Raw genomic sequence first — 20,549 nt, forward strand, 5'->3', positions numbered from 1 at the left:
TTCTGGATCAGCACCGAGATGCCCAAAGTATATACAGTATTCTGAAGGTCTAAAATGTCACTGTGTGTGCGCATGTGTTTGTTTTATGTATATGGATTATTTTTAATTATTACTCATGATATGACATTGTCCAGACAGAATTTTATTGGAATTCCACGTGAAAGACCAACACAAAGTGGTGTACACGTGAGAAGTGGAATGAAAATCATACATGATTCCAAACATTTTTTACAAATAAATAACTGCAAAGTGGGGAAATAAAAGTCAGTCAGGTTTGCAGATGACACACAGATACTATTGAGTTTTCACTGACAGAATGGAGATCACGCTGAAGTTCTCGCTGTTGCTTCTGGTCTGCTCTGTTTCCACAAATCAGACAGAGGCAGATAATGAAATTCTTGACCAGCAGATTTCAAACCAACAACCCTGTCCACAGGAAGTCCATGCTGTGCTCAGAGAGCTGACTGCCTCAGTGGCTGAACAGAAAGTGGAAATCAGGACCTTAAAACAAGAGAATAAAGGTAGAGTATGATGTCAGGTAGTGAGAAAAATGACAGCATGAGGAAACCTTCATATGAGCCCCTGTTACAGAGATATCAATGTCACTTCATGAATCTATCACTAACGTTTCTCATTAATTTTTTTATTTTTATTATTTATTCATTATTTATTCAATAATCTAACCTACTAAAAATGAAAAGATTCAAATGATGCAGATAAATAAAATTCATATTGACTTATTTATGTTCTTTTCTGTCAGACCATGTCGCAAAACTGAAAGACCTGGAAATGCAGAACGTTGAACTTCAGAGACAGAGGTCTGAAATTGACAAACTTAAACAGCAACAAATAATAAATAAATAAATAAACTTTATTTATAAAGCACACTAAAAAAACAAGGGTATACCAAGGTGCTTGACAAAAATAAAATAGGAAAAGGGAGATGGGAGGGAAAAGAGAAAGGACCTGGCACGTATCAATTATAAAAACCATCATAAGATATAAAAGTAGTTCACAAGCATAAAAAATGTACCAGCGCACACAAGTGTTAACTGGGTGGAAAGGCAAGATTAAAGAAATAAGTCTTAAGCCGTGATTTAAACAGTGGCATAGAGTCAGACGCCCGGATAGCGACAGGAAGGTTGTTCCATAAGACCGGGGCAGCTACAGCAAACGCGCGGTCACTGCGAGACTTCAGCCGAGAACGAGGTTGCTCCAGAAGAATTTGGGTAGCAGAGCTAAGTGCTCTGACAGGAGTATGTAACCTGAGAAGCTCATTGAGGTAGCTCGGCGCAAAGTTATTAATGGTTTTGTAGGTGAAAAGTAATATTTTAAATTGAATACGGTATTTAATTGGAAGCCAGTGCAAGCCAGCAAGAACAGGAGTGATGGAAGAAAACTTCCTGCTACCTGTCAAAAGGCGTGCCGCCGCATTCTGGACAGTCTGCAATCTAACGAGAAGGGTGGAGGAAAGGCCAATGTAAAGAGAGTTGCAGTTCATATCCAGAATCGGATTCTTTTGGTTATTACCCAAAGCTCGTGACCATAGGTGAAGGTGGGGACAAACTGATAGGAAAGAGCTCCTGCCAGCCACACAGCCACCTGCGACAATCACAGACATTTATCTACCGGCTTGACTGGCGGCTGCAAAACATTGCAAGATAATGTTGGTCAGGTATTCTTCCAGTCCACAACTTTACCACGAGTGTTGTTATATCAATTTAATTGTCCCACAAGGGGAAACTTGGGTGTAACAGCAGCAAGAAAACACATATACAAACAAACAGTACACATGACACAGAACAGAAACATACACAATTCTTACATATTTACATGAAGGACAATGGTTACCAAAAACTGAGTACTATACTGTTGTTAAATTAAATAAAATTAAATACAGATAAGAGGCAACCCTGGTTGTAGTGTGAATCGGTTGATAAAACAGTGCACGATACAGCGCTGATGTAAACATCTGTGTTTGTTGGGAGCAGTTCAGATTGTACAGTCTGACAGCTGCAGGGAGGAAGGACCTGCGGAAACGCTCCTTCATGCATCGAGGATGCAGCAGTCTGTCACTGAAGCAGCTCTGCAGTTCAGCAACATCTACATGCATGGGGCGGGAGATAAACTGCTGCTCCAACATACCACACTGTGAAAAATGACAGATGCCACCACAGAGTCATAGAAGGTCTTTAAAAGCGCTCCCTGGACTCCAAATGACCTCAGCCGCCTCAGCAGGTAGAGTCTGCTCTGACCCTTCCTGTAAAGAGCATCATCCCTGTACTTATACTTTTGTGTTGCTCTCTCATCACATCTTCATTATTCTCATCACTGCTTAAAACAACACACATCTTTTTTTAACTGTCCTTTCTCCAAAACAGAAAGTGGCATTACAGTTGTTTCAGGCTGAGAGACACAAAACGCTCTTCGTATTATCATTCATATATCATCCACACAACTATTTTATTTCTTTTTGTCCACTGGGCAGGTGACCTGCAGAATCATGTCTGCCCCAGCTGGATACCTTTTCACACACACCGTGACGTCAGACACACTCACAGTCACTTCATTCGTCAGACTTCTTTTAAGTTTGCAGCAGGCAACGCGACTGAGTATTGTGTCAAGATAAGTAGGAAGACCACGCTATAATGGACAGTTGAAGGAAAAGGTCAAATTTACAGGGAATCTTTTTGTTTTGTTTTTGGACAGAAAGATGAGAGTTTGATGTGTACATGGCTGTGAACAAAAATATAAATGTGGTGGATCATAAATTTGATTAGTTTTGAAGTTGTACATCTCTGTTCCTTACATTTCATGTCATGCCCTTATTAATGTTTTATTTGTTGCTTTGACTGTTTTCGAATAGAATATGCAGTGGGAATATAGAGGGAGATAAGTAGTGAAAGTTTTGCCTGGGTTGATTGTGCGTCGATCCATTGTTAATGCCTCAGGGCTCCAGTAGGTGGGTTCGCGCGCTTCCTCCTTCACTCAATACAGACGAGTGAGAGTGAGAGCTGCGTGTCTGTGCCGCTCTTTCACCTCTCCTCACTATTTCCCCTGTTTAAGGGCACAACATAAACACTGAGGCTTCAAAATGCAGCATCTACAACACTGTCACTCTGCCTCCACCATGGAGACCGTCTCCATGGTGATGAGTACAACTGGCAGCTGAAACTGTTGTGAACTTCTCCATGAGTCATATTTCCTGTTTCAGAGCTGCTGATTGGCTCTTTGGGCCCTTTACCTTCAGGAGGTCATGGACGAAGCACTGAAGTCGTTTATCACGTAAAAAATATTTTTAGTTTATAATAATTTGATAAATAATAAAATATTAATAAAAACTGGAGGTTTTTTTAGAACTTACATTTTAAGCTATTTATGCCTTTTTTGCTGCTCTTTTTTAAACTTATTCCCTTTAAACTGTATTTATTCTTTTTAAAATATATTGGTTGTTGCACTGTAGAGGCTGCTGAGGAACAGTATTTCGTTTCAGGCTGTGTAACACGAAATGACAATAACCAATAAAGTCTTGAGAGCTGCCATCATTGTTCCAGCAGGAGGCAGTAAAACACCAAACTGCACCTGTTGTGCTGAAAAGGTGTGAGCATGTGCAGTAACCCAGTAAGTTACCTGAATATCTCTCTCTCTCTCACACACACACACACACACACACACACACACACACACACACACACACACACAGTACTGATACTAATGACTCGCTCTCAGATCTATTTGGGTTTAATGTCAGGGTATATTTGTGGATGAAAGTTTTGTAGGACACATGATGTGGACAGTCTGGTAATCCCAGAATATTTTAATGTAAGAAAACTCCAGACAGCTCTGGAGAAAGTTTCAGAGTAAAAGCCCTGGAGTGTTTTACATGTTATTCTGTTGGATTAAATCTGACGGAGCTGATTCATAAACACTTCACTGCCAGGTATCAGGTGACCTGCAGAGACTGATCCTACAAACACTCAGAAACAGAGTAAACCAAACTGCACCACAGTGATCAGACGAAACCTTCCTGACATGAACACAGCTCCTCAGTAAAAACTGTGAACCAGCAGAGAGACTACACCCAGCACCATACACCACCTCTCTGACACAGTACACCCTCGGGCAGGTGGTGTCCCCATAAACAGTGTGAGAAGCTCTGATTATTTACTATGTTCAAACAAACTGAGTGTCCACAAACGTCTGAGCTCACAGTGAGAGCTGCTGGCACAGTTTGGAGGTGTTCTGCCCCCTGCTGGACACACAGAGCTACAACATGAGGATCAGAGGAGGCTGGTGCTGCTTCACCTTTAGACACAAGAAGGAGGTCAAAAAATGTAGAGACAGAGATTGTTTTTAAACCTGTAAAGGAGGAAATCCTGACGAACCAATCCACAGCCAGAAAAGAAGTCTAACTCTGTGCTGCTCCAATCAGGAATCAGCTCTGTTACTGTGTGAGTGTGTAAGTTCACAGAGTAGCTGGTTTCAAATGTATCTATAAAGTTTATTTACATTTTATTTAGGCTTCAAAACACAGTCCAAGTTTATTTCTTTGGACTTTGTTCACTTAGCGCCACCTGGAGGACAGTCAGCTCCCTGCAGCAGCTCTGGAGGACTGTTAACTGATGAAGAGCTCGGACTGCACAGCCTGCTTCATCACCGACTTCTTTAAATAAACATGACCACGATCAGTCGCAGCACCTCAGACAAACACTTGTTACACAGCAGCCGCCTTCACACCGACTGAGCTCCATCACAGCTTCAGAGCTCAGCTTACTAAAGTCAAAGTTTATTTCCTCTCAGGTTTCTTACTTTCAGTAAAGTTTCACTGTTAGAGCCCTGACCAGCATCCTGCAGCATCTGGAGCAGCTGTGTGGTGCTGTCATGGCAATAAGGATCCAAATCTGTGGGGATGTTTCCAGCAGGGGTTATAACCTGCAGCCAGCAAGGTGTGCCTAATAAAGTGGCCGTGTTTATGTCACAGTGCAGCAGCATCAGAAAACGGTGGTTTACATCTCTGTTACAGGAGACCTGAAGAGTTAAAACACCAGAGAAGAAAATCTAAACGTTACACAAAGAACATAAAAGAAGTAAACTTCATAAAAACTTCACAAATGATGCTTTAAATGAAAAATAAATCCCTGTAAATAATTCAACAGGTCACATGTTAGAACCACCTTAACTAAACTCTGTAGCCGGTCACTGTGGTTTGTCCCAGCAGCTCTTAGGAAACAAACTGCTAACTTCAGTGTCAGCACACACTGTTAGTAAACTATGCAACACTGAATTCAGGTTTCAGTTGTGTTAAGTTGTGAAGTTGTGATGAAAGTCTTCTTACTGACACAGGTAGGATGGTCAGGCGTCCTCTGTTCCTTCACCGTTCATGAACTGTCACTTATAAAATGCTGCCAAACATCAACTACACTCAATAACTAAACGTGTGCAGGTTAAAGTGATGGACGCCCAGATCTGCACTCCAAATACAAACAGACTAAAGGTGTTTCCTCCAGAAACAAAGACAATATTTACAAAGGTCTCACAGGTAAATTGTGAGCGATCACAGCAGCATCTCATCCTGACTAACAGCTTTTAGATGCAGGGAGAGCGTCGTGGTTCAGAGGTGGTTCAGCAGATGATGAAGGCCTTTCTGTTGCATTGTGTAGTGCTGTGGAGGCCATGATGGTCGACTGGGTCTGCTTCTACTGAACTCACAAACACTTCTGAGGTATTTACACCTGAAGCCTCATTGAATGTGAGTCAGAAACAAACGGCTCAGCTGTGATTAATGGATGTTTCCCTGCATTTCTATTTTCACACAGTTTATTTCTTACAGCAGGAAAACTGAACAGAATGTATGTAAGAGGTCAGAGTGAGGATGACGTCACTTAATACAGGAAATACATGTTTGTCTGTTTTGATGATGAAGGACTTCTTCAGCTCTGTAAACAGCTACACTTGAGAGGACAGAGGTGATTTCATGGATCAATAACAATGTGTTTATCAGCTTTCATCATCGCAGTGCAGACATGACGTCAGATCTATCAGAGTGAAGGCCGTCTCTCTGATGACGTCACAGAGCAGAGTCCTTCTGTCCAATAAAGGATCTCAGATCAGCTGCTGCCATCTTGTGGCCACAGTTGGTTACTGTCTCTGAAAGTTGTCTCATGTTTCCTGTTGTCCTGCTAACAAAGGCTGGAGCTCATCATGCTGAGAGGGCAGCAGCATTTTGTGGCTCTTCACACATGTTCATTATATTCTGATGATCCTGGATGGAGACAAACTACAGATAAGTGTGTTCAGCCCAACTAGTTTATCTCATTACAGCAGTTTGATGTTTCCCTTTGAATCCCCCTGAAGATCCTGACAGTGAAGCACGTACATAATACTCCAGCCTTTCAACTCTGAGCTTATTTAGTTCTATTAATACACTGAAATCTCATTTGTGTCATGAAGAAAGTCTTTAATCAAACAGAATTCAAAGATCAGAAACATTTCATATATGGAGTTAAACATGAATCATTGTTTCAACAACATATTTATTGTTGTCATAAACAGACAAGAAGACAACAACAAACTGCTCCTCCCATTCAACACATGTCAGTCCATATCCCAGCAAACTAAATCATCTCCATTTACACATCAAATAGAAACATGAATCACTTGTAATGATTAGAAACTTGATAGAATTTCAAATCTAGTTTGGGGAGTCATTCAGTGAGAAACAGTGAAATGATTTTCCATGTGAAAAGGTGGACAGCAGAAACAGAAAGAAAGAGTGAAACTAAAAGAGAAACAAAGAGCTTTGGAACAACGAGGCAGCAGGAGGACAGCTGCAGTTTAACAGCTTCAACTCACTGACAGGAAACAACATTAGAAACATCATCATCCTCAACTCATCTGCTGCACTGACACTGACACCTTCAACGGACACACCTTCAGTTTATCAGCCCAAATATATGGAAACATCCTGTGAGTGAAAGTGTGTGTGAAGGTGTGTATGTGTGTGTTAGTATCAGGATCAGAGAACGACAGCTTTCCTCTGTTCCAGTCCAGATTCACTCTGATCCTCTGGAGCTTCTTCTCTACTGAGAGATCGGATTCTGCTGATGGTGAGAGTGTGTAGTATTTTCCTTTATTGAACCATATTATCCATAATCCAGACAGTATGCGTCCCTTCCTCTTCACAAACTCTGCTAACACACCCAGTCCCCACCATGTACTGTCTCCAACTTCAACATCCCAGCTGTGAGTCCCTGAGTTAAAGCCCTCAGAGCCCAGGACAGAGATATAATTATCAAACCTCTCTGGATTATCAGGAAGCTGCTTCTCTCCTCCTCGTCTCACACTGGTCAGATCTTCAGACAGGATGAGATATGGATTTGCAGTGTTCGGGTCCAGAATGAGAGGAGTGTAGGAGACCATGTCCTTCATGTTGTTCCAGATGTTGAAGGTCAGGTTGCCCAGGTGTTTGGCCTGGTCTATCAGAGCTCCTGAGGGCAGCTGTGGATCATCCAGCAGGGGGCAGCGCTGGACTCTTTCCACTGCAGCCTTGTAGTTGTGCAGGAATGAGACGTCTTCAGCTCTCAGCTCCTCCTCTGTGGCTCTGACTGTGTCTGAAAGAGCTGCTATCTCTCTGCTCAGAGCCTCCATCTTCTCCTTCATCATCCCACTCTTCTGCTCCTCTTCCTCCCTCAGTGCAGCCAGCCTGGCCTCCTCTTCCTCTGCTAGAAACTGGTGAAGCTTCTTAAACTGCTCCTTAATCTGCCTCTCCGTGTGTCGGGCCTGGACCTTAATGTGTTCTGCTGTTTGATCAAACTTCACTTGAACTTCTTCACAAACCTTTAACTTCTTCTTTAAGGGCTCCAGAGTTTCCTGAAGTTCCTTCTTGTGTTGTTGTGCAGCTTCATCGATGGGTCTGAATCTGTGATTGGTGTGTTTTTCTGAGTCTCTGCAGACGACACACACTGGCTGCTGATGGTCCAGACAGAAGAGTTTGAGTTTCTCAGAGTGCAGACTGCAGAGAGCCTCTGAAGCTCTCTGATCTCTCTCCTGTAAGAACGACTCACACAGGTTCTTTAAAGCCAGATTTAAAGGTGGATCATTCACTGATATTTCCTTACAAACTGGACACTCGTGTGTTGGTCTCTCTCTCCACCATCTCTTCAGACAGACTTTACAGAAGCTGTGGCTACATGACAGAATAACAGGATCTCTGAAGACCTCCTGACAGACCGGACAGCAGAGATCCTCCTCTGATCTGGAAGCCATTGAGTCTGTGAGTGAAGCTGAAAACAGCAGACAGGAAGTACAGTCAGTCCTGGCTCCCCTCCCTCCTCTACCACCTTCACTGAAACTTCCTTTGAGTCGTGTTTTTGCTCAAACTCACATTCAGTGTGTGGAGCGTCAGCAGCTTGAAGCAGCAGTGTTGGAGTTTTCCACTTTTCTCTCCTGTAGCTGGACTCACTCAGAGGAAGCTGCTAGTTTGGTCTGAGCTCAGTCTGATCGTCTGTGCGTCTCTCTGCACTGAGGACGAAGAACTTCCTGTTTCCTGGTTTGTCACATTTGAGTGACGTGAGGGGAGGAGAAAATGTTGCTGTTTGACTTTTAACTAAGGTGTGTTTCAATCCTGCCTGCAGCTCAAAAGCTGTAAAACAGGTTTTGTGTCTTTTCACCTCCACAGGTCACAACATGAAACCTGTTGTGAAGTTTATAAAATAAAGTGTCACTCGGTGGTGCAGCTGTTTGTCAGCTTCTATTTTAGACTTTGTTCTGGTTCTTGTTCAGGTTCCCAGCAGTGGGAGTGTAATGCAGTCACACACACACAGGTGGTGTTAAGGTGGATTCACTTAGTTACAGACAGTGGTGTTATTTCCTGTAACTAAGGGTGTGTTTCACTCCAAAGTTCAGACATTAACCTGCCAGAAGTTGTAAAAGTTACTGATAAAGAGCTTTTATCTCAGAAAGCAGAAAGAAAAGAAATAAGTGTAAAGAGTGCAGCAAAATGTTTTAGTGTGAGCTGGTTCATCTGATCTGGTTGTGTAAAAGTCACTGCATGACACTGAGTTTTACTTCTGTCACGATTAGTGGAGCGGACTCAGGCGCAGACCACAAGTTTCTTCAAATCAAAAGTGAATTTATTTACAGTGTTCTCCACGGTGACACACACACACACACACACACACACACACACAACGGTGTCTGGGGAAAAAGGGGTTCCAGGGTCCGGGAGTGAAAGGGGCAGGAGTCCAGGGAGGGGAGATTTCCATACAGCCCTCGCAACCACACACAGCTCCTCTTCTTTCCTCCATCACTCTTGCTCACGCTCAGTCACCGTGCACAGGGAAAACAGGTCCAGGGGAAATCTATACACAGACAGAGAAACAGTTAGTCTCCTGGTTCAGACACGAACAAACTTTGCAGAGTGCAGGACGACTGACGCTGATGGCTCAACAATCCAGCGACGAGTAGAGCAGACTCGCCATCTTAAGTAGGACTCCAATTCTCATAATCAGCGGCAGGTGTGCTGATCATCTCCAGGTGCGTGGGCCAGGAGCAGGAGCCCATACTGAGCTCCGCCCCGGCAGGAGAAAGAGAGAGTGGGAGAGGACGAGAGAGAAAGGGAGAGCAGAGGCGAGAGAGGAGAATAAACAAAACAAAGCGCCTGACTGCTGTCAGCTGGAGAGGTGCGGGGACCATGACAACTTCTGTGTTACTGACACTCATCTCTGACTCAGAGAAACGATTTCTCCCCTGTGATCTTCACACAGTGGTGAGTTACATGTGTGTGGAATTTTTCACGTTTTATAGAATTAAATTTCCTCTTACTTTCTTTTTTGTTAACCTGAGTCACTGATCATTTGCAGTATTACAGAGTCTGGCAGTCTTTGCATGATGTCCACGTCACTGTAAGTTTCTAGCTGACTCTCAGGTGTGACAGGTGTGCCAGCAGGAAAGAGTAATAATAACCTGCATCCTGAGGTTTGTCATGCAGGATTAAAGGAGCCAGGCTTTGTTCACACAGCTAGGATTGTATTTTACACTGACCCTGGGTCAGTATAAGTATCATACAGTTTAAACGAAGCACTGAAACTTGCACATATTTATTATAGATGCACTGAAGCTAATCGAGATATTTGCTGTCAGTTTGTGGCTGCGATTAAACACTTTACTGGAAACTTTATTAACCAGTAACTTCATCAGTCATGACAGAAGCTAATATTTCTGTGCTAACATCGTTTAAACCAGTGGTTCCCAAACTTGTTTTGCTGGGCCCCCCTTTGTTTTACAAGAAAAATTCCCCCCCCCCCCCCCCCCTTTGTGCGCATGAACACATCCTCCAACCACACACACCCATATTTTGCTCCATTGCATGTGGCTATTTTCACGCCACGCTGTGCGCCACGTTATTGTTGAGATGAATAGCAGAATGGCAGATAGAGACAAAATACTGTTAATCTTACCGTCTTCAGGTTTTACACGCTTACATACACACACAGTTACTGTCCCTCCATTTAGAAAGGCAGAGGCGTCACGATGTGATTATTTTACTGTAGTTATTTTTTTTGATGTGTAATAATATTCAATATTACTATCAATGCATTTTCCAAAAAATGCCTCTCTGTGCAAAATGGGTTTAAAAACATAAACAACTGTAGGATCCTGTTTGTCCGTGATTTAAACAGCCCAGCGCTGCTCCTGATGAAGGGAAAACCAATTCTGCAGGGAGACCTACCTCGGCACTTGTGCAGGTGATTTTTCTCTTACTTTCTTTTTTCTGTTATTTAGTAAAAAATCTGTCAAAGAAATAATGAATTCTCCACACGTGTTTGAAGGTTGCTGATACGTTCATCTAGCACAGACCTATTGCTGGAACGCCAAGACAATTCTACTACAATGGCAAAAACAAGACGCAAGTCACCAGAGCTCTTTGTGTTGCTCGTGCATGAGGGAGAGAACTGTGACGAGCATCGTTCTCTCTGTTAAGGAATATATTCTAAAATACTTCTTCAGCAAAGACTCAGAGAAGAGAAACACACAGAATTTCTTGCAAGCAAGGGCAGTCTCCGGACTGAGAGACTCGCGCCTGAGAAACTGCCCCGGTCTTTATTTTATACTTCATTGGGTGTGTGTGTGTGTGTGTGTGTGTGTGGGGGGGGGGGGGGGGGGGGGGGGGGGGTCAGCGTGTGGCCCCATAAAATCTTCCCTAAACCTGCTGGTCTCAAAGTCCAGCAGTTCATCAAACCAAAAGGCACTTAGACTGAAACAGACATAGCTACGTTAATCCTACCATAAAACAATAAGACAAGGTACGACCTCTCTCATGCTCCTAGGATGTGGGGTGAACACCCTAGAATGTTACATGCAGCATTCTACCATATGCAAACTTATATCACTAAAAGATTATACTGACTACTAAATACAATTTTCCATTGACACCCTCCAAGTAAGCAAATGAATGTTAACAGTCAAACATAGAAATTAACATTTGCAAAATCGTTCCAGCTTTGTGGTGCATCTCCTCCAGGTGTGTAAATCACACATGCAGAGTGGTTTGAGTTCCTCAGAGCTTCATAAATGTCTCTTCCAGTTGTTTCTATCACTGTCCATATGACCAGAGTCCAAATGTATGCAGACATGGGTATAACAAACACACCAGTTAGTTTTGCTGTTTGTCAATGTGGCTTTCAGTTATCTTCAAGGCTGCAGGCCTTTGTCAGCACTCCTGTTTTATGGCCTCTATCAACCCTCATCACCTCATTTCATGCATTCTTCCTGTGGGGGGATACTTATGACTCCTCTATTGTCCTTTCGTCTCTGCAGAAAACCTTTTTTGGAAAGGGTATTGGATTCAATGATTTTACTGCTGTTGTAACCCCACCTGTTGAGTCACTTCAGCAGTCTTGTTCATGATGCAAATGACAACAACAATGACACAAAGGAAGACCCTCTTCAGAGTGTCAAAGCATGCATAGCACAGTGACACAGCATTAGGTGATGTTCATAGGAAACTGCTGTCAGTCATTCCCCGTCACCACCATAGCTTCTGCTTTCTGTTCACAGAATCATGATGCCATCCTTGAACTTCCTCTCTGCACTGTCGATTGGAGCTTGGAACGCTCCCCTCATCCTTCAGATCTCCATCTGTTGTTCACGATCTCCTCGTGATTACCTCTGGAAAGCCCCGTGGCACAGCTCTCCATCCAGTGCAGCTTTATGGTCATTGCTGTGGTTCCAGAATCTTCTCATGATGACCAGTAGGTCCCCAAACAGCATGACCTTTGACCTCAACCCCTGCCTGGGCTGTCAGCTATGGTCCCTACTTCTCGCTGTGTCTCTGAAGGTTTCTCAGGAGATTCCACCCTTGGGATCATTTCTTCCAGCAATGCTCTGCTGCACCTGCATCTCCTCACTAGAGGAAAAACTTCTATTTGGAAAACATGTCAACCATCATCAAACCAAAATTTCCTTTCAGTTCAGTGAACTTCACTTATCAAAAAATATAATTATTTATTATTTATTAATTATATTATTCGTTTATCACATTTTCACTTTCACTTATTGGCCATCAAAGTGTTTATTGTCTTTACCCAAATAATTGGAGCAGAACTTAAAATCTATAAGCTGTAAAAACTTTATATTTGAAGACTGAAAGAGACCCAGGAAGTGGTCACAGGACGAGGGTGACAGACTGTCTGAAGCAGTTAGAACAAGACAAGGCTGTTGGACCAGGTGTGCTTGCTTTTGAAACTGTGTCTTAATTCCACCTGTTTCACATGCAAGGGTCAGTTCTACAGGCAGGAACGTGGGTGTGCCGTGGGCTCCCCAGTTTCACCCATTGTGGGCAACTTGTATATGGAAGACGTGGGAAAGAGGGCTTTGCTATCCTACCCTGAAACACCACCAAGTCATTGGTTCAGGTATGTGGATGACACCTGGGTGAACACACAAACCTCCATCTCTGGTTTCTTTGACTGGAGGTTGTTGAGGATTTGATGATTTCACAACACTGTATGTGATGTCACTGGTGATGTCATCTTCTCCATCTGCTGAAATGAGTTAAAGTAAACACTTTTATGATTTAAGAATCTAAATGGACCAAATTATGATGACAGAATGGAAACAAAATACCACGATGAATAAGAATGAATATGTACAAACCTTCAAGTTTCCTGTGAACACATCGTCTCACCAGCAGAACCAGTAACACCAGTAGAATCACAACATAGACTACATATAAGTAAATCTTATAAGGCTTACATGATTTACTCATGAAAGTGGCCACTTTCTCATTACTGTCATATATTGTTTTAGTAAGTAATTCAAAGAACTGTTTAGACGGAGCCAAAGTTCAGTAGAGATAGTTGTGATTGGGAAAGCTCAGAGATATTAAAAGAAGCACTGAGGCTCCATCCCCACCAGAGATGTGACACGCCTCGTCCCTTCGCTAGAATCTGTAGCGAGGGATTGGTTCACCAGAGACCTCGCTCCTGGCTGCTGCCCAGCACACATTGCACCCTGAAGATTCTTGTTTGTTTGCAAAGAAAATTAATATCACTCTCTCTGTCCAAATGCTGTACGTCCACGATTTTAGCTACTTTGTTAGGCTACTTTACTTTTCTAAGGCTTAAGTAAATTCAGGAGTGATCCCCAACAATGTCAGAGTAAGAATCTGCTTAGATACCATATTACTAAGATTTTCAGGGCCGAGTACAATAACCTCAGTTTGATCTGAATTAAGAAGCAGAAAGTTAGCGGCCATCCAGGTCTTTATATCTTTAAGACATGTGTGTTATCTAGCTAACATGTAGTGAGTCGTTTAATCTTTAAATGACATTTGTAGAATTTGCCCACTTCCTCTCACCCACCAGTGAAAGGAGAGGAAAGGGAGAGAATCCTGTGCATACACAGAAATGAAGAGCTGGCAGAATTCAATTCAATTCAATTTTATTTATATAGCGCCAAATCATAACAAAAGTTGCCTCAAGGCGCTTCATAGATACAGAGAAAAACCCAACAATCATATGACCCCCTATGAGCAAGCACTTTGGCGACAGTGGGAAGGAAAAACTCCCTTTTAACAGGAAGAAACCTCCGGCAGAACCAGGCTCAGGGCAGAAAGTGGACCCTCGAACAAATGCTCATCCTCTGAAAAGGTCTGCAAATGTTTTCACTGTCAGTAGCAGTAGTTTCCACTGAACCAAATAATCCTAAAAATGTTTATAAACCTTAAACCTATGAAGGCTGCAGGCCACAACGTGCTGGTCAGGCAACAAAGTTGTTCTTCATATTACTAAAATGTTGGAGCTTGTGCCTCTTCAGATGTTTGCTCTTCTTACTTGCAAATAGCCGAGGGGAAATGCCCGAAACCTCAGTCCTGATTCCACAGCTTTATTACATCAGCCTGGTAGAAAATAATTTTTCACTATCAAATCAGGCCACCAGGGGGCGGAGCGGTCCCAGAAGTTCAGTCGTGAGTGATATCTAACCTCTCTTCTTCCTCACAGCTCGTCTGATCGAGAGTCCCAACAGCTCTGATGTCTCTGAGGGAGATGTTGTGACTGTAATCTGTGAGGAGGACCAAAGCTTTTCTGATTGGACTGTGAGGAGAAACACAAGCAAACTGCAGAGGGCTGAGTGTGGAGATGGGCGGGGACAACAGCAACGTGATCAATCATGTTCAATCAGTACGCTGGTGCCTCACGACACCGGAGTTTACTGGTGTGAGTCCAGTAATGGTGCCATCAGTAACCTGGTTAATATCACAGTCACTGGTAAGCTGATCACTCTCACTTTACTTCTTATTGCATCCACAAATTGAGCTGAACATGCAGGTACATAGATTCTGTGCTGTTCTTCACTGATCACCTACCTGACTGACAGAGTAATGAAGGACTTCCCTCCCTCGGTGCTTCTTAATGTGTGAGGATATTCTCCATTACTGAGTTAAGACTTCCTTATTTAGATCTAAGCTCTGGATTATCTTGCACGTCTCGTGGCTCCCAAATGTCTCTTAAGTTATTATCCTCTGTACAGTGCTTTAAGTGGGCCGGTACGCGCCGGTACTCAGTACCGCCACTTCTAAATATAGCTCTTGAGAGTACCGCCACCTCTCCATGCGCCCAGAACGTGCTTTTAGCGTACCGGTACTCTCATTTGCACATCTGTTATAATCGTTTGGCTGCGCTGCCGCTTTTCAGAGCGCCCTTCACAAGCACGCTTCCTAATTCGTCCCACCGAGAGCAGAGACTACATTACCCATACACCAATGTGTTTTACAAGTGAAAAGCGCATGCGTCGCTTTTGCCGTTGTCATGTCAACAACTCAACGTGGTCCGGAGAGGTTGTGTAAAACGCGCAAACAGCTGCTCTGTTAAAATACAAAAACAATGAACACTTAATATGCTCTCCTGGCTTCAGACTCTGAGTAGTAAAAGAACAAGGTCAGAATCAGAGGACTCGCTGGCTGACACCCCACCAAGCCAGAATGATATCGCTGCAGGTCAGATGAAAGCTGCACTAGTGCCGCAGCCGCGGACGACGGCACTTTTTGCGACGACGAGGACGAGAATGACACCATTTCTACCGATGACAACAGCCGCGTTAGCGAGCATGAGTGGCCAGAATGTTGGTCCCAAGCACAAGTCCGGTATTTCTCCACAAATTACAAGTGACTGATCAGCAGAAATCAAAAGTTGGGTCGTAGTGTGTGTGTAGTCAAGTTTGTGCTCGCGTGGACATGCAGCAAGGGCAGAGAGTGTCGCAGGAGTGGAGTGGGTGCTTAATCTCGTCTTTTGGAAGGGACAAGGCTGCACAACAAAACTCACTACGAAAAAAAATAAAAGAGCACAGAGACTCAATTTATCACAAGAAAGCAGTTGAAATAAAAGAGAAGGCAACACAAATACAATGCAAAAACACATTGAAGATATGAGAAAGGCTGACTACGCTTCAACTTGCAATGTGTTTAGAACAGCTTATAAGATTGGCAAGCATGGGCGTCCCTTTACAGACATGCCAATAGATGTCCAGTTGCAAGTCTTAAATGGTGTCAAGATGGGCAGAGTTTTGCACTCTAATAACTCATGTGCAAATATACTGGATCACATTGCAGCTGAAATGAAAAAGAAGGTAGTCAATGACATAGTGATGAATGAAAGAAAATTGTGTGTGCTCATTGATGAATCCACTACAATAAGTGGAAAGTCTGTGCTTGTCGTGTGCCTGCGGTCAGCTATTTCCAGTGAAAATCCAGACACAATACTTTTTGAACTGATTGAGCTGCAGGGGACCACAGCAAAGGACATCACTGAAGCACTGTTAGGATGTCTTCATAATAATGGCTTTGACCCTCACTACCTACAGGAACATTTGTTGGCATTTGCTTGTGATGGAGCCTCAGTGATGCTTGGGAGGAAAGCAGGAGTTGCTGCGCAGCTTTGTTCCAAATTCCCTTACCTGTTTGTCTGGCATTGTTCCAATCACAGACTGGAACTGGCAGTTTGTGATGTTTTGAAGGAGGTAGGAGGAATCAACCACTTTAAAATATTCTTAGATCAGCTTTACTCCCTCTACCATGCATCACCAAAAAAACCAAAGGGAGTTAACCGAGAGTGCTCTCAATGTTGGACAACGTCTCCTTGTGATAGGCTGTGTTTTATCAGTGCGTTGGGTTGCTTCAAGTGAGAGAACAGTGAAAGCAGTATGGGAGAACTACCAAGCTCTGCAGGTACACTTTACAAGTGCTGCTGCTGATACCAGCAGGGACTCAAGAGAGAGAGCAAAATACAAAGGACTCAATGATGTTCTCACTACTGTTTCTTTTGTGGTCAATCTTGGCATCATGTATGACGCTCTCACAGAACTCAGTGACCTCTCAAGAATGCTCCAGAGACGGGACATGACTTTGGATCAAGCCGACAGGCAGCTGGACCGACAAATCCGGGTGTTTGAGTCAATGGTATCCACACCTGGTCCCTACACACAAACTGCCATTGAAGCTGAAAAGGAGAAAATCTTCAGAAATGTATGCCTGCATGAAAATCAGAGGGTTATAAAAATCAACCATGGCCAATTTTTCCATAGCCTGGCTGAAAATGTTAAGTGCAGGATGACTCCAACAACTTCCTCGCATGTCAGTAAAACCTCATCTGAAAAGACAGATAGTCACCTCCTCTCAGACATCAAGGTCCTCCAGTCTGACTCCTGGCCTGCATCTCTAGATATTCAATATGGGGATGCAGTGGTCAGACATTTATGTCAGAGATTCAGAGTTGGGGAGAGGGAAAGTGTCCTAGGATTTAGGGAGTATAAAGACCTTAAAGCTTCCAAGACACCAGCAGCCCTGAAGCCGCTTCTTACAGCTGTCCACACCATTGCAGTATCAACAAGTGAATGCGAGCGAGCTTTCAGCTCAATGAATGATACTTTGACAGATAAAAGAAACTCTCTCGACATCAAAAGGCTTTCAAATATGATTTTCCTGAAATGCAACGGACCACCCTTGGATCAGTTTAACGCACAAACATATGTGCAGATATGGCTGGCACTAGGGAGGAGAAGTGCAGCATCCACAAACTGCGAAGCCCAAAGTGAAAGGAAAGTGGAGCCCAAAACGTGCTGGAGCCTTTTCTAGGTAAAATGATTTGTACAGTATTTCTCATTTTTCATTTGGTGTACTGTGATTGTATTTTGCTGAATCTGCTTTTGTATATTTTTCAGGGGTAAAGAAATGAACCATCTTCAAGACTCAAGATTATATTCTACTGTTCTATGGTTATTATGTTTGGGTTGCTTCAAGTGAGAGAACAGTGAAAGTAGTATGGGAGAACTACCAAGCTCTGCAGGTACACTTTACAAGTGCTGCTGCTGATACCAGCAGGGACTCAAGAGAGAGAGCAAAATACAAATTAGTTTATAATTTATTTTATGTACATTTTGTTAAAAAAAAATTTCAATACCTTTTTGCACATTTTATTTATGTTCAGTAGCTCTTTCTAGCTCAAGCAAATCCACAAACTAATAAAATGATTTATTATTTTGTATAAGGTTGTCTGTTGACTGTTGTATATAAAACCCATTCAATATAGTTGTTGTTACCTCAGGGGAGGCGAAAAAAAATAGAGTACCGGCACCTCTTTTGGGCCACTTAAAGCACTGCCTCTGTAGCCTCATACTTTAGCTTTACTTGGCAAATGTGAATGCTTTGTGTGCTGACAAACCCTTTTGCATGTAGTGTTTTTATGAAAAGCCTTATAATTGCCTAATTCTGTGTTTTTGTTCTGTTACAAAAGCAGGCATTCTTACTGTTGTTTAATATTTTAATCAAACCTTTAAGTTTAATTCAGCACAAAAAGCCCCACTGTAAACAAATCCACAGAACAGAACCAAACTCAGCAGCCAAACAGTTTGTCCTCAGTGCAGGTTGACATTCAGAAAAACCAGCTGCCTCAGCTTGGATGGGCTGATGTGGTTTCTCCTTAGTATCTGCCCAGTTTTTGAGAAGACCCTCCAAAGGAACAGATGTTGCCACAATGCACAGTCTCCCCTCCATCACCTTCAACAGGTAGGGAAAGACTGTGGCCTTGGCCTCCCACCAGCTCTGTGGGCCTTCTCCTTGTTGGATGAGGGGCTCCTCAAGATAACATTTCATCTCCATCATAACATCAGCTGTAGTATTTCTCTTTGCAGCATCTCCTGTAGCTCTTTCATCAAAGAGGCTCCACACAGCAGACGTCTGTGGCTCCTCCTTCACTTGGCCCTGTAATGGTGGAGCTGGGTGGGAGTGCACTTTGCTGCTGCAGTTATTCTCTGAAGTGCCTCATCAACAGCTCTGTTGTCACTGAATGCAAGCTTTTTAAATCTACCATCCAGTGATGCAGCTTCTGAGTGGACGGTGTTGAACTCCACACACAGAAACTTTTCACACTCACTGCTAATTTTGTTTTACAGTGAAGCCACTCTGCTCTGCTAGTCCCAATATCTTTCACCTGCAGCAGATGCTGCTTCGTTTGCAGCTGTCAGTCATATTTCTGTGTTTTTGTGTCGCACTCTCCTCCACACTGCTGTCTGTCATCTCACAGGTATGATGTGCGGAGCGATGCTGAACTTCCAATCCCAGCGTTTCATGTTGCAGGATCAATTCCCATATGAAAATATCAATATCTAATTTGATTACATTTGTTTTTCATCATAAATATGACAGACAGACAAAAGTAAATTCGGCAGTTAGCGGGATGGTCTGCAATACCCTGTTAACAGGAACTACACTCACCACCTCTCATTCATGTGCGTCTTACGGCTCTGCAAGAGTGTGAGCCAATGAGAAACCAGAGGCACAAAACTTTAGACCACAAAACACACAATCTGATGTTGGTTTGTAAAGATGTTGCTGATGAGACTTTGTAGAAAGCAGCTGGTCTGAGTGATGTGATCAGAGTGCAGCAGATAATGTCTGACAGCAGTTTGAAGAGCAAATGGATTCTGTTCTGTTCTTCATCATCACCTACCTGACACCTCACAGCTGTTTCTCACCTGCAGGTCACACAGGAGGATCTGTTGGACTGAAGGTCAGCCTGTCAGTTCCTGCTGTGCTTCTTGTTGCTGCTGTTTTCTTGATGTAGAGAAAACAAAAACAACAAAGAATCAGGATCCAGCCTCATGTTGAGCTGCAGCAAAATAAAATGTCTGAATCTTTTTAAATCAGCACTCTTAGTCTCCCGCTGGTGGTTTCAGCGTTGTCAGTGAACCTGGGGAACATGAGATGATGCTGGTAACAGAAATCAAAGGTAGTGAACAGCAGACAGGGATCAGCTGCAGGTTTAATACACGTCCTGAATTTGGTTTAGTTTGAAGTTTCTGTAAAATAAAACCAAACGTTGTGATTTGTCTCTTTATGAATAAAGTTGAATTGAATTTCTCTCTGAGCTCCTGCTTCTGTTGTCTGTCAGTGATTTTTATCAGTTGGACATCAAGTAAAACTTTGGATAAAATGAAAACTGTTCACACAGTGTCTGTAAATCCACGGGTGAAAATAACACATGTAACATTCACACAAGTCCACGAGTGATTGAATGAAATGTGATCATGGAAAAATAAATTCAAAACTATTCAAAACTTTTACCATTAACTGTGATTCTATTATGAAGTAACAGGAAGGTAATAACACTATAATATAATAATAATAAAGAAAATTAAAAAATATGGTATAACAGAGCTCACTGCCTCACACTGTCGATAGCAGCATTTCTTTTTAACCTTATTTCATTTAAGGCTCAGACGATCATCTGTTTTCACTTAAAGTAGTCTAGCTCTGATATCACTTTAGCCTCTGGATGGAGGATTTGCTATGTTAACTTATAGATAATAAACTCAACGTATTACAGACCAAAACCAAACACGTCCGTAGTATAAGACTGGATTTAACTCCCTTCACACCTGTCTCGACACAACAGTCAGGTCAGTCCCTTCCCTTTTAAGAAATCCACCTTAAATGTATTTTAAATGTAAGTGATGCAAAATGAATTTAATATTTTATCTTTAGTTTGTCAGGTAGC

At 42.8% G+C, this 20,549-nt stretch overlaps 1 protein-coding gene and 2 long non-coding RNA genes across 3 annotated transcripts in view; 2 read left to right on the forward strand and 1 right to left on the reverse strand.

Moving 5' to 3' along the window:
* The window catches only part of LOC308411036, a 56,293-nt gene extending 36,390 nt beyond the window's left edge, over positions 1-19,903 (forward strand). The window contains exons 2-3 of the long non-coding RNA XR_013974328.1: positions 14,527-14,768; positions 19,534-19,903. This is a non-coding gene — a long non-coding RNA (uncharacterized lncRNA). The remainder of the gene's footprint in view (positions 1-14,526; positions 14,769-19,533) is intronic.
* On the reverse strand, positions 6,886-8,280 carry LOC308410983 (nuclear factor 7, brain-like; the record flags this gene model as incomplete). Its single annotated transcript, XM_080904659.1, has 1 exon — positions 6,886-8,280. Exon 1 carries the CDS (start codon positions 8,263-8,265, stop codon positions 6,886-6,888), a length of 1,380 nt encoding a protein of 459 aa, XP_080760785.1. The 5' UTR covers positions 8,266-8,280.
* Positions 9,640-12,177, forward strand: LOC308411039. The gene is made up of 3 exons (XR_013974329.1): positions 9,640-9,766; positions 10,680-10,745; positions 12,058-12,177. It is a non-coding gene; the product is annotated as an uncharacterized lncRNA (long non-coding RNA).
* Positions 19,904-20,549: the final 646 nt, after the last annotated feature.

The sequence above is a fragment of the Rhamphochromis sp. 'chilingali' genome (assembly GCF_963969265.1).
Source record: "Rhamphochromis sp. 'chilingali' genome assembly, chromosome: 1".
In the NCBI taxonomy this organism is placed as follows: domain Eukaryota; kingdom Metazoa; phylum Chordata; class Actinopteri; order Cichliformes; family Cichlidae; genus Rhamphochromis; species Rhamphochromis sp. 'chilingali'.